We start from the raw sequence: 16,766 nt of genomic DNA, 5'->3' as shown, positions 1-16,766 counted from the left end.
GGGGTGTCCTGGCAAGGGCGAGGCACCCCTAGGAGGTTAATTATTCTGGAACAAGCTGAACAATCCAAAGTGAAGCAGACTAGTACTTCTGGAAAACTGTCTGCATTTAAAGCGGTGGCTGAAGATTCTACTCATTGAAATGACTTACTGAGGCAACTGAAAACATAACCACTTTCACCTTCACATTAGAGCCTGTCTGTGCAGTCTAGCCAAGGGGCGCCCAGCACAACCTGGACAAACAAATCAATGGACAAATCCACAGAGACCTGAGCGGTCCTGGAAGGGCCTCTGACGCATTCTACCCCAGTCATGTCAGCACTTACTTGTGTACTTAAGACTCACATGTATGTACTCTTTTTTTTTTCTGAGATGGAGTCTTGCTCTGTTGCCCAGGCTGGAGTGCAGCGGTACAATCATAGTTCACTATAACCTCAAACTCCTGGGCTCAAGCCATCCTCCCACTTCAGACTCCTGAGCAGCTAGGACTGCAGGCATGCACCACCAGGTCCGGCTAATTTATTTTATTTTTTTGTAAAAATGGAGTCTCACTATGTTACCCAGGCTAGTCTCCAACTCCTGGCCTCAAGCAATCCTCCCACTTCAGCCTCCCAAAGTGCTGGGATTATAGGTATGAGCCACCACAACTGGCCATCGTCTTTTTTTTTTTTTCCTGTAAATCTAGTTTTTGTTGAATTAGATTATAATCCCTCTGATGGGAGTAAATTTGACCATCTTATATCTCCAAGCCCACAGCCTCTGGCATAAAGCCAGATGCTTAGAGAGAGCTTAATAAATAGTTATTGAAATGTTTTTTAAAAGGCCAGTAAAAACTGAATTGAATTAAAATTAATTGAGTTCAAGCTACTGGGAAGGGTGATGTCACTAAGAAGAAGCAGCAGAAGTTCTTTTTTCTGGCCCTAAAGACTGGGCTTGATGTTTACTGTTAAAACAAAGGGAACTGTACCCCTGACCTCCCCATGGGAGAGGGGAAAAAATACATATTTTCACTTTTTTGCTCTCAACTTTAACAGCATTTGCAAATCAAGGGAGCTCATCTATTTTTCATCAATGTTGTAGAAAAGCTTCTCAAGGAAACACTTTGTGCTTTTATAGCCCTTCCTGAGAAGAACGCTCAATGCCTTCGAAGAGTTGGGTTCATTATGTCCAGTTTTTGAGCAGGAAAGAACAGCAGGGAAGAAATGGAAGTGGGGATGCTGAACCGAGCCTTGTGTGCCACGTTGAGGGACTACAGCTCCCTGGGGGTCAGGCCCGTAGCTGACATGGCTCATCTCCCGGGAGAGAGGGGAGGCGAAGCTTTCGAAGCTTCTGCAAGCTTCCTCCTTGCTCAGCACTTCACAGCTGCCTCCAGCCTTTTTTGAGAACAAACAGGGAACCAGACCCTGTCCTGAGAGCATGACCCATCAAAAGGCAAATTCCGCTATGCCCTTTGCACATGAGGAAACAGCCTGGGGTGGTTAAATAATCCACCAGTGAGCCTGGATAGAAACTCAGATGTTCACAGCCCTGACCTTGGTTGACTTGACACCACACTCTCAAAGCCTGGAGGCAGGTGTCAGGCAATCCCAGGGGTTGAGAGAAAGGCCAGACACAGCGGCTGGGCAGAGGCAGGAGCATGATGCTGGGGTCCTGTACGGGGTGCTGTATGGAGGAGGCCACATGCCCCAGGACATTGGAATGCTACGAAGGAGACCCTGTGCTCCAGGTCACCTTGGTCAAGGCAAGAAGAGGACAGTCTCCTTTTCTACTGCTTCCCTCTCCCTTTGTGTCTGACACATGACAGGCTACCTGGTCTAAAGCAAAAGAGAACACACTTTTACACACACACACACCCACCCACCCCAAAAGGTATATTACCAGTCTTTCTCGAAAAGTCAGGCAGAATCTCCTTCCTTTGCTCCTCTTTATCTCTATTTTTACATAAAAGTTACCAGTTCCACCTGTTAGTACCTTAAACGGGGGGGAAAAAAATTATCAAATGCACCTTTGTCAATTTTTTTTTTTGGATTTGGAGTCTTACTCTGTCCTCTGTCACCCAGGCTGGAGTGCAGCAGCACAATCACAGCTCCCTGCACCCTCAACCTCAGGTCTCAGGTGATCCTTTCACCTCAGCCTTGGAGTAGCTGGGACTATAGCCACTACCAAGCCCAGCTAACATTTTAAAAATTTTTTGTGGAGATGAGGTCTCGCTATGTTGCCCAGACTGGTCTTGAACTTCTGGGCTCAAGCAATCCTCTCACTTTGGGCCTTCCTAAGTGCTTGGGATTACAGGTGTGAGCCACCATGCCTGGCCGTCATATGTTTTTAAACAGTATTTGGAAGAGAAGACAAGATAGCACTTTCTTCCTTTTTAAGACTGCTTTTAAAGCCAATCCGCAAACTTTACTTCTGGGTGTTCCATGACCCCTGTGCTGAGAGAGCCGCTGCCGGCTTTATGGTTTCATTTATGTTCCTTTCCGATCTTCCTTGGGTTCTCAATCGCTTAGAGATCAAGACGCAAAACCTCTGAGGGCCAGTACCCAGAGAGAGCCCAAGAGGGGCACAATGTGTGAGTTTGCTCTGGCAAGAGACCAAAGTTGGCCTGAAACACCAAGTTTCTCCTGTAACAGACAAAGGGCTATTTAGCAATGAGCAGAAAACCTGCCACGAGGCCAGAAGAAAGAGAAAATATACCTCTGGACAGAAAATTCCAGAAACCCTGCTAAGGCCATCCTTATTAAACTTAATCCCAAGATCCTGCACCATGGTATGTACTCCAAAAGCCTCTAGAACGTCCATCTCCAGCCTAAAAGAATCTGTGATTTCATAGTAACCAGTTTCTAAGGGGAAGCCAAGAATTCACCCCTGAACACTCCCCACAGGAGAAAAACCTCAGGGTCTGTCCACATAAGGGCCACCAGACCAGAGGAAAAGTTTTTTTTTTTACAAGCAGCCAATCTCCCTGCCCTCCAAGTACAACCAATCACCCAATTATGCCTTTCCATTTGCATGGCCTATTTTCTCCAAAAGAAATTTCCTAGGGAGCAGGATGCTAAATTGCCTTATATAACAGAAACAGGCCTTCTGAGGTATGCCTTACACCTCCCTTCCACACGCAAGCTCCTTACACAGCAATGCTGCTGCCTGCAGAGATGCCTAGCTTCCCCCCAATGCTCTCTGGGCAGTGCTCCCCACACTCCCGGGGGGGGTGATGGAAGTCAAATTCTCGGTTCTGACCATGTCCTCGTGCACCCCCACAGCATAGTCCCGAACTCCCCAAGGCAGGTCAGAGAAGGGACCACATGAGATCCTAAATGTCAGCAACACACAGAACAGCCTCTTGTTTCATCAGCCAACCCCACCCGCTGCAGACATGCACGGACATTAATAAAATGGGAGATTTTGAAAACGTGGCCCCCACAAAGGGTCCTCCACCCAAGACCCTTGATGTCATGTATTGTTCCTTAGAGGACAGGGAGATGGTGGCCCACTGGGCTTCCAGAGAGTGATCTCTGCAGGCTCTAGCAGCCACTGGGAAGAGGAAGTCAGTCCTTGGCCTCTGAGGTCTGAGTTCCAGTGTGCTGGTCCTCCTTGGCCTCTTCCCTGATGACTGTGCCACTAGGGGTATGACAGCCACCAAAGAATGACCCCAAGCGTCTGCATTTCAAAGACCCACACCCTGGCCTTGCTCCCATAGGGAATGCCCCACACGAGCCATGATCGTAAGCCTGGTAGTCTGGAAAAATGGACTGCATTCCCATCTCTCTCCATAACTTGCCAGGTGACCTTGGGCAAGTCACATCACCCCGAGGGAAGTGTTTTTCCATCTCTAACCAAAAGGGTGGGTCCTTTCCAGCTCTGGGAGGATATAAAAGAACCCACATCACATTTGCCTCGTTGCCACAGCAAATGCACTGACTTGGCAAGAACGGCCACCGCCTCGCCTCCCTGTCACCCCAGGTTGGCAGAAGGACACCTGCCTGGGAAGTCCACCTCTCCCCTCCTGCCCAGAGAAGTCCTGGGAGCTGAGGCAAGTTTTCTTTGAGTGATTAAACAAGTCCAGCCCTTTGTGGGCTTTCCTGGAGCTTGCTGTCCCTTGGGTGACTAGTACGCTGTGACTAGTATGCCATACCAGGTTGTTTGGAGCATCAGAACCAGGTGTGGATCATTACTACCTGGAATGGCCCAGGGGTCTAGGTGTTGCTGGCTTGTTGGTTTTGGTTCCTTGCTGCCTATCACATAAGGAAAGCCTGATCTTTGCCACAGGAAAAAAACTGCAAGTAAGTTGATAAAAAGCCTTGCTTCATAAATGAGACCACTACAGAGCCAGGAAGCGCTAGACTGTTGCAAAACCCATTTCTCATACAGGTAGAAACAGGAATGCACAGCCAAGTGCTTAGTTATAGCAAGACAATACAAAAACAGTCATCAACAAAGAAAGCACCCATCTGATCTGAGGGGATTCTGGTAAACCCACCCATAGCAGGATTCAGCATGTTTTCATTCTGGATAAGGATGGGGGTGGCAGAATCCAGGGCCTTTCACAGAGACTGACCAACCTTTAGGATCATATATGTTTAAATGCATGTGTCAACTTGACTGGGCCCGGGTGCCCATTAATTTGGTCAAACGTCAGTCTATGTTCAGTCACGTTGCCTTCAGTCACGTTGCTATGAAGGCATTTTTAAAGATGTGGTTAACATTTATATCAGTAGATGTTAAATAAAGTAGATTATCCTCCATAATGCAGGTGGGTCTCATTTGGTCAGTCAGAGGCCTTAAGAAAAAGAGAATGAGGTCTTCTGGCAAAAGAAATTCTGCCTCTAGATGGCCTTTGGACTTGAAACTGCAACATAAACCCTACCCTGGTTCTCCGACCTGTAGGCCTGCCCTGCCAGCCTCAGTTGTGTGAGCCAATTCCTTAAAACCAATCTCTCTCTCTCTCTCTCTCGCCAGGTATACCGACATTAGTTCTGTTTCTCTGGCGACTCCAACTAATACATCATAACCCCCAAGTTCTTACCTGCACAGCATGGAATTCAAGGTCTCTTGTCCAGGCATCCAGGGAGGCCTGTGTGAAAAGCAGCATTTTAAACAATTCAAAAAGTTGCATCTGCTATTTATTCCTTAAATTCTGCACCCTGCCACGTTCCCTGCAGCTCGGGTGGAGAGCCATTCATTACAATGTTCATAGACAACAAAAAACAAACTCCGAAATTGTAGTACCAGCCGGCAGCAGATGTCCTCATCCATGTGCTGAATATATTTTCTAGGTAAGCTTTTTATTAAAATTTAAGGCACAGAACAGAGGGCTCCAGTGATAAGTAAGCAGTGTGATGTGTTTTCTCAAACAGGAAAAGCACCCATGGAAATGGCACCCAAATCAAGAAACCTGGAGTGTCTCCTCCCATATCCATGTCCTCCCCTGGTCCCTCTGTCTCCAAGAATAACTGCCGTTCTGATTTCTAACAGCACAGATTGTTTGATCTGATTCTGAACTTTATGTTTTAAAATTGTATAGATTTTGAAATAAGACGCAAAGCAAATATTTTAATATCTGCTTTTGAATGCATAGTGCCTGTTGTAGGTCAGATTGTATTCTTCCACCCTGTTTAACATGGTGCTGGGGAAACTGGCTAACCATTTTCCAGAAGAATGAAGCTGGATCCCTTTCTCTCTCCATATACAAAAATTAACTCAAAGTGGGCTAATGACTTAAACGTAAGACCTATAAAAATCCCAGAAGAAAGCCTAGAAACACTTTCCTGGACGCCAGCCTAGGTAATGAATTCATGACCAAGACCTCAAAAAGAAAGCAGCAAGAACCCAAATAGACAAGTGGAACCTAATCAAACTAAAGAGCTTCTGCACAGCAAAAGAAACCATCTACTCAGTGAATAGACAGCAAACAGAATGGGAGAAAATACTTGCAAACTGTACATCCGACAAACGACTAATATCCAGAATCCATAAGGAAGTCAAACAAAGCAACAGAAAAAATAAATAACCCCATTAAAAGGTGGGCAAAGGACCACAGGTTCAAGAACAACCTGGGCACCTTGGCGAGACCTCATCTCTACAAAAAAAAAAAGTTAGCCGGGCATGGTAGCATGCGCCTGTAGTTCTGGCTACTCGGAAGGCTGAGGCAGAGCCCAGCAGGTCGATGCTGGGGTGGCCATAAACATACGTGCCACTGCACTCCAGCCTGGACAATGGAGTGTGACTCTGACTCAAAAAAAAAAAAAAAAAAAGTGGGCAAAGGATACAAATAGAGACTTCTCTAAGGAAGACATACAAGTGGCCAACAAACATGAGAAAATGCTCAACATCACATATACAGGTGTCCTACGGTGAGAAACGCATTTCACTTTTATAGATGTATTCTCTGCTGCCTTTTACAGGAAAGAGAGGTAGAGAAAATGGTAAAGGCATAAAATCACAGCACTGTAAACCCCAGAGGGAAGTTTCTTCAGCTTAATTCAAGTCTTTTGTCTCCTAGGAGAAAAAACCGGAATAGAGAGGAACAAAGAGACCATTGCTTGCACTCAGTGGTGAGGATATAGCTTTATGACATCCCTGGGGACATGGCTGGAGTCATACCCCAGTTTTCTTACAACCTGAACTTCCGACCACCAGTCCGTCTCCCCACTCAGCCCCACCCCTGCAGACGGGCGGCTTCTCCTGGGCCTCCCGCTGAGGGCAACTGAAAGGAAACCAGAGGCTCTGAGCGGCTTTACCCATAGAGTCTGGGTCCTTTCACGCCTTTTTAGCGCTTGTCCTAACTAGTCCCACTCCAGTTTCTAGGTTTCAACAGAGACAAGTTGGCTCGTCTGGTAATAACTGTAATATAATTAGCAGAAGTATCACTGCAGTTTAGAGAAAACAATTGGATCATAGAAAATTGAAATGCTGTTTGCCCGTTGGTGCTCCTATTTAAATCCTAACTATTAAGTATTCCAACAAATGTTTAAAACGCTTAATATGTTTTCAGGCCAGATGAGATAACAGAGAAAAATAATCCAGACGAAAGAAGGGACCCTTTCCTGACACAGTTCTGGCACCTTCAGACACACAATCACAATCACATGTGAGGTCAGCATGGACCAGGGCGTCAGCAAAGTGGTATAGGGTCACTGAGAGCATGCACTTAGGGCTCTCGGTGCATCTAAGTTGCATTATTATTTGAGGCCCTAAAGAGTCAGATGCAATCCAAGAGACAAGGGACCCTAACAGTAGATACTGAATCCCCTGGACTCTAGCCGGGGTGACCACCCTCAATGCAGGTGACTGTAAGAGGTTCCTTTCTGCCTTCAGACGTGGTCATCATGCCATTTGTGTGCTGTGCTGCAGGTATCCCCCTGACTTTGATCCAGCTAGGTGTCCCATCTAGAATGTCCTACCTTCTCCAGTTGGTTGTCCCAGTTCTATCCATTTTCTGAGACTAGGTGAAAGCCCACTTGATTCTTTCACTTATTCATTTAGCAAACACTTATTGAGCACCTACTGCATGATGGGCATCGTGGGGACTCTAGGAATACTGTGTGGAGCAAAAGAGATCCATCTCTGCTCTTATAGAATTCATAGAACAGAGAGAGAGAGAGAGACGCTAATCAAATAACCCCCAAACAAATGAGAAGCTGCGGATGGACAAGCCCCAGGATGCAGAATGTGTTGTAATAGCCCACACTTGAGGGATGAGACCCATGGCAAAGGTCAGGGAACGACGGGGTCCATGAGAGGTGACCTTGCCTTAGGATCTGAAGAGAGACTCAGCTCTGGCAAAGAGAAATGCAGAGAATGTTCCGGAAGAGGAAACAGCTTGCACACATCCCCAGGAGGCAGAAAGAGCACAGCAAGCCCGAAGGCCATGGGACTGAGCACACAGTAGGAAGCAGAGCTGTATGTTGGGTGAGGTCCTGGGAGATGGGCAGGAGAAGCAGGTGGAAGCTGAGTCACACCGGGCGGCCATGGCATCACAGAGTCCACCCTGCAGAAAACCTTCGAAGGCCTCAAGGAGGGAAGTGACATGACAGGATTGATCTGAGAGAGAAAAGCTTACTCTGGTTCCATGCGGAGAAGAGAACGGTGGGCAACTGTCAGGGAAGGTGGCGGGAAGAGTGGCAGTGGTGGTGGGACAGGGCCAGTGAGAAGGGTGTGGCAGAGGTCCAGGTGAGAAGCCATATGGCTGGGACGGGGGGAGGATTGAGAATGGAGAGAGTGGAGGAGGTTTGAGTCCAACTGGCAGAACTCGGTGACATGCTGGCTCTGGGGTAAGGGAAAGGTGGAAGTCAAGGATTCCTGGGTTTCATTCCTGCCCAGCTGGGGAACATGGGGTTGCTATGGAGGTACGGGGGAGTCTGGCTCCAAGCACGCTAGACTTCAGACCCTTCACTCATGCAAGAGGAGGGTAACATTTAGTAGACAATTGGCCAGAGAGGTCTGGAGCTCTGGGGACATCTGGGTCCTGACAACTTTGCTCTCCTGCTGCCAGCCTGAAAGTACCACCCAGGGGCCTTCATCGCCAAAGCCCACCCTTCAAAGGGCTTATCTCCATCCTCATCACCCTGGGCCCCACAGCCTGTCTCGGAGGAAGGAGGCGTCCAACCTGGAGTCAAGACCAAGTCCTACCCAGGCTGCTCCGAATCTCATTTTCTCCACCCTCACACCTCTATGGTCCCACGTATCCTTCCATCGAGGCCATGTCCTCCTTTTATTGCAGCATCCTTGACAGAGAGGTCGGTGTTCAGTGTCTTCACATCCCCTCACCCCACCCTCAGTAATCCATGCAATCTCTTTTCTGCCTCTGCACTGCCATGAGGCTGTTCTCCCTAGCACCCTCAGGACAACTAACCACTCAGCCAACACTTCCTACTATTTCATACGTCTTTTCTTTGTTCCTGCGGTCCTCCTGGCATCACTATCTCCTGGTTTTCTTACCCACTCTGGCCACTCTTGCCAGTCTTTGCCTGTTTCTCCTCTCCCTCTGCCCCAGCTCTGTCAGGAATGGACAGTCGTGCCATTCTCCCAGCCTTGACGCTTGGGGCTGGTCCCCTTCCCATGCTCCTGTCATGTTTACACACAGTGCCTGGCAGCTGGGTGCCTGCTGTCATTGTGTCCTGGACACGTGCCTCCCTGGCTGCCTCAGTAAAGACCCCTGCTTTCCTATAGCCCTGCACGCAAGACAGCCTAGAGAAGAATCCTTCCAGAGCAATAGGTGTGGCTTGTGGAATCAGGATGAAAACTATATATTTGGAATAGAAAGAGGGAAGAGGCCAGGCCTGTGGCCACATGTGGAACCTGGAGGGAAGGTTTCTTTTTTATCTCCTCTTAAATGAAGGAACTCCTAGGGGATCCCAGGAGAGGTTCCTGGCCCAGGGACACTCAGGAGGCACAGAAGAGGATCCAGAGGAAAAATGGGAGCAGATTCCCAGAAAAATCACTGAGGAAGAAGAGCCTGTTTGACAAAAGGTAAGTGAGGGGCCCTGAGACCACACCATCCCTGCTTTCCACCCTTGATCTGGAATTCACAGGCACAATCTCCTTACAAACAAGTATGTGTGATCCATGGATACTATTTTTGTCTGTTGGTTTGTTTGTTTTGAGTCAGAGCCTCACTCTGTCACCTAGGCTGCAGTGCAGTGGCATGCTCACAGCCAATGCATCCTTGACCTGCTGGGCTCAGGCAATCATTCCACATCAGCCTTCCAAGTAGCTGGGACTACAGGCATGTGCCACCACTCCAGTTAATTTTTTAATTTACTGTAGAAACAAGGAGGTCTCACCATGCTGCCTAGGCTGATCTCAAACTCTTGGGCTCAGGTAATCCTCTCACCTCAGCCTCACAAAGTGCTGGGATAACAGATGTGAGCCACCATGCCCAGTCAGAATACTGGTTTTTATTCTGAAATCAAAGGACTGTGGTATCTTCTTCTTAGGTATATTCTAGGTGACATCAAGCAACTAGGGAGAGCTGAATAGGAAAGCTTGCCTTCTTCTTGAAAACTTCCCCATTCCTTGTCTTACTTTCTTCTCCAGATGCTAGTGGTTACACTCAGCTCCATTTTGAACATCTCTCTTTTTTTTTAGCATTTGCATTCTTTTCTTTCATTTTATTTTTAGTCAGCATGTAATCACTGTAAATATTTATGGGGTACAGTGTGATATTTTGATACATGTATGCAATGTGTCATGATCAAATCAGGATAATCACCTCAAACATTTCTCATCTGTTTCTATTGGGAACATTCAAAATCCTCTTTTCTCACTTTTTGAATATATACAATAAATTACTGTTAACTTTACTTACCCTGCAGTGCTATGGAATACTAGAACTTCCTTCTATTATCTAGCTATAATTCTGTATCCCTTAGAAGACTCTCCCTAGACCCTCCTGGGCAACTTGGCGAGACCTCATCTCTACAATAAATCAAAAAATTAGCAGGGCGTGGTAGTGTACACCTGTAGTTCTAGCTACTGGAAGGCTAAGGTGGAAGGATCGCCAGAGCCCAGCAGGTCAAGGCTGCAGTGGCCGGAAGCAGCCACTGCACTCCAGTCTGGGTGACAGAGTGAGACTCCAACTCAAAAAAAACCCAAAAACTAAAAAACAAAAAAAAAAACAAAAAAAGAAGACTCTCCCTATCCTTCCTTCCCCTGCCCTTCTCAACTTCTGATAATTACTCTCTACTTCTGTGAGCTCAGTTTTTTCTTTCTTTTTTTTTTTTTTTAAGATTCCATACATGAGAGGGGACCCAAAAATACCAGAATCATTTTTTTTGAAGGGTGGGTCTCTTGTAGTACAGACTTCTCCCACTAGGTAAGTGTTCCAGGAACCCACTGGCATCAGTGTACAAGCTAGTGTTGTTGTGCAAGACTGCATTCAGCTTCAGTGAATTTTTTCTGGAGATTCTTCCAACACGTCTGTCCATTTCATGATGGGTGGTTTACACCAACAACCTGCCCACACTGTGCTGAGTGTTCAGCAGTTTTTGACCAAAAATAGCATGACCCCAGGGCCCTGCTCTCTCTATTCCCCTGATCTCACCCCAAGCAACTTTTTTTTGTTTCTCCAAAAGAGAAAATCCCCACAGGGAAACATTTTGCTGATGTGGAAGAAAAGAAACAAAAAACAACAGAAGTGCTAAAAGGCATCAAAATCGACAAGTTCGAAAACTGTTTTGAGCAGTGGAAAAAGCGTCTCAATAAGTGTAATGCATCAAACACGGAGTACTTTGAAGGTAACTGAAGTATAAACACGTCAGAATAAATACACAATTTTTTATAAATAAATTCTGGCAGTTTTTTGTTTGTTTGTTTTTTGGTCCCCTCTCATATGAATGAGAACATTGAGCACTCATTTTTAGCTTTTGGAGATTTGACAGTGGTTTCCTATTTTGACAGCTCATTAGAATCAACCAGGGAGCTTTAAATACTGCTAACCGATTCTTGCCTTGTGAGACTCTATGTCATTGGTCCATGGTGCAGCATGGGCATCCAGATGTTTAAATGTTCCCGGGGATGCTGAGGTGTAGTCACAGCTGAGAACCACAGTTTAGAGACAGTGGTAGTGGCTCGGCTGTCAACCATTTCTCAAGGGCTCAGGTGCCAGAGTATTTGTCTTTTGCTACTTCAGTGTTCCACAGTAATTGGTTTCTTTTCTACTCCCCTCCCCCCAAAGTGGAAATCCACTCTTCCTAAGAGGCCCTAGGTTTTGTTTCAGGGATCACTCACCTCATAGGGCTCCTTGGTGGTCCTGTACTTTTCTATCTGGTAGAACTGGGTCTTGTAGCAGAGGTTGTCCTGGATGTCAGATTTCTACCAGAGGAGAAAAGAAAAAGCACAGGCTCACTCTCAGAAATAGAAATGTCCATTAAGCGGTCATTCATTTTTAAACCAGCACTTGGCGGAGAGAATTCTGAAAATGGTTGGCAGGCCAGAAAACTGCAAGGCAAATTCTCATTCCAGGATGACCTGCAGGTAGGATGCAATGTGGGGAGAGCCCTGGGTCCAGAGTCAGGTGACCTACTTCTGTTACCAGCTCTGCCAACCAAGGACCAGATGAGCCTGGGCAGGTCACTGCTCTTTTCAGGGCCTCAGTTATCTCATCTGTGCAAGAAAGATTACTCAAAAATGTGAAAGCAGAAATCAAATGGGGATCTGGAAAGAATAACTTATTTTATTGAACCACTAAATAAAACGTGGATCTTTTTTGTTTGCTTTATTTTAAAACAGCAACACACACACACACACACACACACACACACACACCCCAAATGAAAACCACAGAAATTCAAAATATAGCTCAAAGAAGAAAACAGACAACTGCACCTAAGATGAGGTAGGAGCATCCTGCCTAGAAACAGGTAAAATTAAATGACTAATTGAATGCCCTTCCAGGCTCTCCACCTTAAAATGCATGCTTCTTGACTTTAAAAGAAGGAAACCAACCAGGCACAGTGGCTCACACCTGTAATCCCAGCACTTTGGAAAACGGAGGCGAGAAGAATGCCTGAGCCCAGGGGTTCAAGATCAGCCTGGGCAACTTGGTAAGACCTCATTTCTACAACAAATCAAAAAATTAGCCAGGCATGGTGGCATATGCCTGTAGTTCCAGCTACTTGGAAGGCTGAGGCAGAAGGATCACCTGAGCCCAGCAGGTCGAGGCTGCAGTGGCCATGAATGTGCCACTGCACTCTACCCTGGGCGACAGAGTGAGACTCCAGCTCAGAAAAAAAATAAATAAATAAAAAAGAAGAAGGAAACCAAGAGAGAAAGGGAAAAAATAACAATGAAGATATAACATTTTACTTTTTAGTTCACTAGACTAGATTTCAAAATTAGACACAAGGTGATAGCAGTTGGCTGATAAGAAGAGTAACTGGGACAGTGCATACAGTACAATTAAATTAGCCGTGTGTAGAGATTACCGAGAGGACCAGCTGTAGCAGTCTGTGGAGATTAATTCACTCTAGTTAATAACAGTCACTCGCCTGGAGTATGGATTCTCAGACCAGGTATGTCCTATGATTTAAGCATTAAATGCAAAACAGACACAATAAAACTCAACTGGTCTGAGAATTCTTACTCCAGGCAAGTGGTTATTTTTAACTAGAGTGAATTAATCCCCACAGACAATCTGTTCAGGAACAAGACAAGGAAGCCTGCTCTCGTCACTTCTATTGAATACAGTACTAGAAGTCCTAGCCAGAGCAATTAGGCAGGAGAAAGAAATAAAAAGCATCCAAATTGGAAAGGAAGACATTAAATTGTCTCTGTTTTGCAGATGACATAATCTTGCATAAAGAAAACCCTAAAGATGCCACCAAAATACTGTTAGAACTACTCAGTGAATTTAGTAGGCCAGGCGTCTGTAATCCAAGCACTTTGGGAGGCCAAGAGAGGAGGATTGCTTGAGCCCAGGAGTTCGAGACCAGCCTGGGCATCTTAGCAAGATCTCGTCTCTACAAAAAATAAATAAATAAATAAATAAATCAGGCGTGGTGGCACACGTCTGTAATTTAGCTACACAGGAGGCTGAGGTGGAAGGATGGCTTGAGTTCAGAAATTCAGGGCTGTAGTGAGTCGTTATCTTGCCACTGCACTCCAGCCTGAATGACAGAGTGAGATCCTAACTCAAAAAATAAAAATCAGAGCCGGGCTCGGTGGCTCAGCCTGTAATCCCGCGCCTTTGGGAGGCTGAGGTGAGTGGATTGCCTGAGCCCGCGCGATCGAGACCCGCCTGGGCAACTTGGCCAGACCTCATCTCTACAATAAATCAAAAATCAGCTGGGCCTGGTAGCGCGCACCTGTAGTTCCGGCTACTCGGAAAGCTGAGGCGGAAGGATGGCCAGAGCCCAGCAGGTCGAGGCTGCAGTGGCTGGGACCAGTCTGGGCGACAGAGTGAGACTCCAACTCAAAAAAACAAAAAACAAAAACAAATTAGCTGGGTGTGGTAGCGCACGCCTGTAGTTTCAGCTACTTGGAAGGCTGAGGCGGAAGGATCGCCAGAGCCCCGCAGGTCGAGGCTGCGGTGGCCGGGAGCAGCCACTGCACTCCAGTCTGGGCGACAGAGTGAGACTCCAACTCAAAAAAAAAAAAAAAAAATCAGTAGTGTTTCCATACACTAACAACGAATTATTCAAAAATAAAACCAAGAAAACAATGCCACTTACAATACCTATGAATATTTAGAAATAAATGCAACCAAAAACATGAAAGACCTGTACACTGAAAACCATAAAACTTAGGTAAAAGAAATTGAAGAAGACACATGTAAATTAAAATATCCCATGCTCATGTATAGGAAGAGTTAATATTACTAAAATGTCCATACTACCCAAGGAATCCACAAATTCAATGCAATCCCTCTTAAAATTCCAATGACTTTTTTCATGGAAATATGAAAAAAAATCCTAAAATTTATACAGAACCACAGAAGACCCCAAATAGTCATAGTAATTTTAAACAAAAAGATCAAAGCTGGAGGCATCACATAACCTAACTTCAAAATACACTAAAAAGCTATAATAACCAAAACAGCACAGTACTGGAAAAAAAAAAAACCAGACACTGCATCAATGTAACAGAATAAAGAGTCCTGGAGAAATAAATCAACACACTTTTGGTCAATTGATTTTTGACAAAGGTGCCAAAAACACACAATAGGGAAAGGACAGTCTCTCCAATAAATTACTCTGGGAAAATTGGATATTCACATACAAAGAATGAAATCAGACCCTTATCTTATGTCATATATAAAAGTCAACTCAGAATGGATTAAATACTTAAATGTAAGACCTGAGATTGTAAAACCACTAGAAGACAACATAGAAAAAAAGCTCCATGACACTGGTCTGGACAGTGGTTTTTTGGGATGTGAACCCAAAAGCACAGGCCACAAAAGCAAAAATAGACAAAGGGAATTACTTCAAACTAACAATCTTCTGCACAGCGAAGGAAATAATCAACAGAGTGAAGAGACAACCTATGGAATAGGACAAAATATTTGCAAACCATCTATCTAATAAAGAGTATATAAAGAACTTAACTCAACAACGAATTTAAAAATAGACAGAGGACCTGAAGACGTTTCTTAAGAGAAGACATAGAAATGGCCAACAGGTGTATTAAAAAGGTGCTTGGTATCACCAATCATCAGGGAAATGCAAATGAAAACCACAATGAGATATTACCTCACACCTGTAAGAATGGCTTTCATCATTAAGATGAAAGGCAACACATATTGGAGAAAATAAAACCCTTCCATGGAAAACAGTATGGAGTTTCTTCAAAAAATTAAAACTAGAATTACCATATGGTCCAGCAATCCTACTTCTGGGAAGATATCCAAAGGAAATGAAATCAGTATGTTGAAGAGAGATCCGCAACCCATATTCATCGCAGCACTATTCACACAATAACCAAGATACAGACTCAACTTAAGTGTCCATCAACAAATGAATGAATAAAGAAAATGTGGTATGCATATGTAATGAAATACTATTCAGCCCTTAACAAGGAACTCCTATTGTGTGTGATAACACTGATTAACCTGGAGGACATTATGCTAAGTGAAATACACTTGGCACAGAAAAACAAACACTGCATGATGGCACTTATATGTGGAATCTAAAAAAGATAAAACTCATGGAAGTACAGAGTACAATGGGTAGTTACCAGGGGCTGAAGGCGGGGGAGGGGAGAGGGGAGAAAGGGGCAAGGAAAATAGTCAAAAGATACATTTCAAGTAGACAGGAAGAGTAAGTGAGAGACTACTGCACTATAGTGAATAACAATGTATTATATTCTTGCAAATTACTGAGAATCAATTTTAAATGTCCTCACTTCAAATAATGCTTGCGGTTATGCATATATTATTGAGCTTGATTTAGCCATTCCACTGTGTGTGTGTGTGTGTGTGTGTGTGTGTGTGTGTGTGTGTCTGTGTGTGTCTGTGTGTGTGTGTGTACACACATCATGCATGATACATTTTTGGTCAAATAAAGAAATTTAATTTTTAAAAAACCTTTCTAGTTGGATCGATATCAGCTGAGTTTCAAGGGAATAATCTCAACAGACAAAGCCTTGTTCAGCTTTGCAACCCTTGGAGACCTGACGCTGGGCAAAGCATAGGAGCAGAGATGAAGCAAATCACAAGATACCCAGACAAATCAAGACATAGCCTGATGGAAGGATCCCTTGAGCCCAAGTTTGAGACCAGCTTGGGCAACTTCGCAAGACCTCGTCACTACAAAAAATAATCAAAAAATTAGCTGGATGTGGTGGCACCCTCCTGTAGTCCCAGATAATTGGGAGGCTGAGGTGGAAGGATTGCCTGAGCCTAGGAGGTCGAGGCTTCCATGAGCCATGATCATGACACTTGTACTCCAGCCTGGGCAACAGAGTGAGACCCTGACTCAAAAAATAAAAAAATAAAAAGGACATAGCCTGAGAGCTTCAGACCAAGTGACCCTCTTGCTCGGCATGTGATATGTAACTTTAAGAAGAACATGAATGAGCAAAGCTTGGATCTATAAATGTGAAAGGAGCCATAGGAAACTTTTTCAAAAAACTTTTTCCACCTTACTTGGCCAGCACCCAAAAAACTAGTTCTGTCCACAGAAGAATGTTTGAACCTGTTAACTTAGGAAAGCAGCAATGTCATTCTTTAAAAGTGAAATCATGATCTCTACAATACAGTCAGTTTCACGAAAACACAATTTTTTTTTTTTTTGAGTTGGAGTCTCACTCTGTCGCCCAGACTGGAGTGCAGT

The 16,766-nt window shown here is 45.0% G+C and overlaps 1 protein-coding gene across 1 annotated transcript in view; it reads right to left on the bottom strand.

The window, feature by feature from the left end:
• Positions 1-16,766, bottom strand: part of HUNK (hormonally up-regulated Neu-associated kinase) — a 79,163-nt gene that overhangs the window by 5,048 nt on the left and 57,349 nt on the right. The window contains 2 exon segments of the mRNA XM_008070525.2: positions 5,021-5,068; positions 11,725-11,808. Coding sequence (XP_008068716.2) covers positions 5,021-5,068; positions 11,725-11,808 — 132 coding nt within the window.

This window comes from Carlito syrichta, unplaced genomic scaffold, assembly GCF_000164805.1.
Source record: "Carlito syrichta isolate Samal-C Ts95f unplaced genomic scaffold, Tarsius_syrichta-2.0.1 Scaffold313474, whole genome shotgun sequence".
Lineage (NCBI taxonomy): Eukaryota > Metazoa > Chordata > Mammalia > Primates > Tarsiidae > Carlito > Carlito syrichta.
The sequence above is the reverse complement of the archived record's forward strand: the minus strand, read 5'-3'. Positions and strand labels throughout refer to the sequence as shown.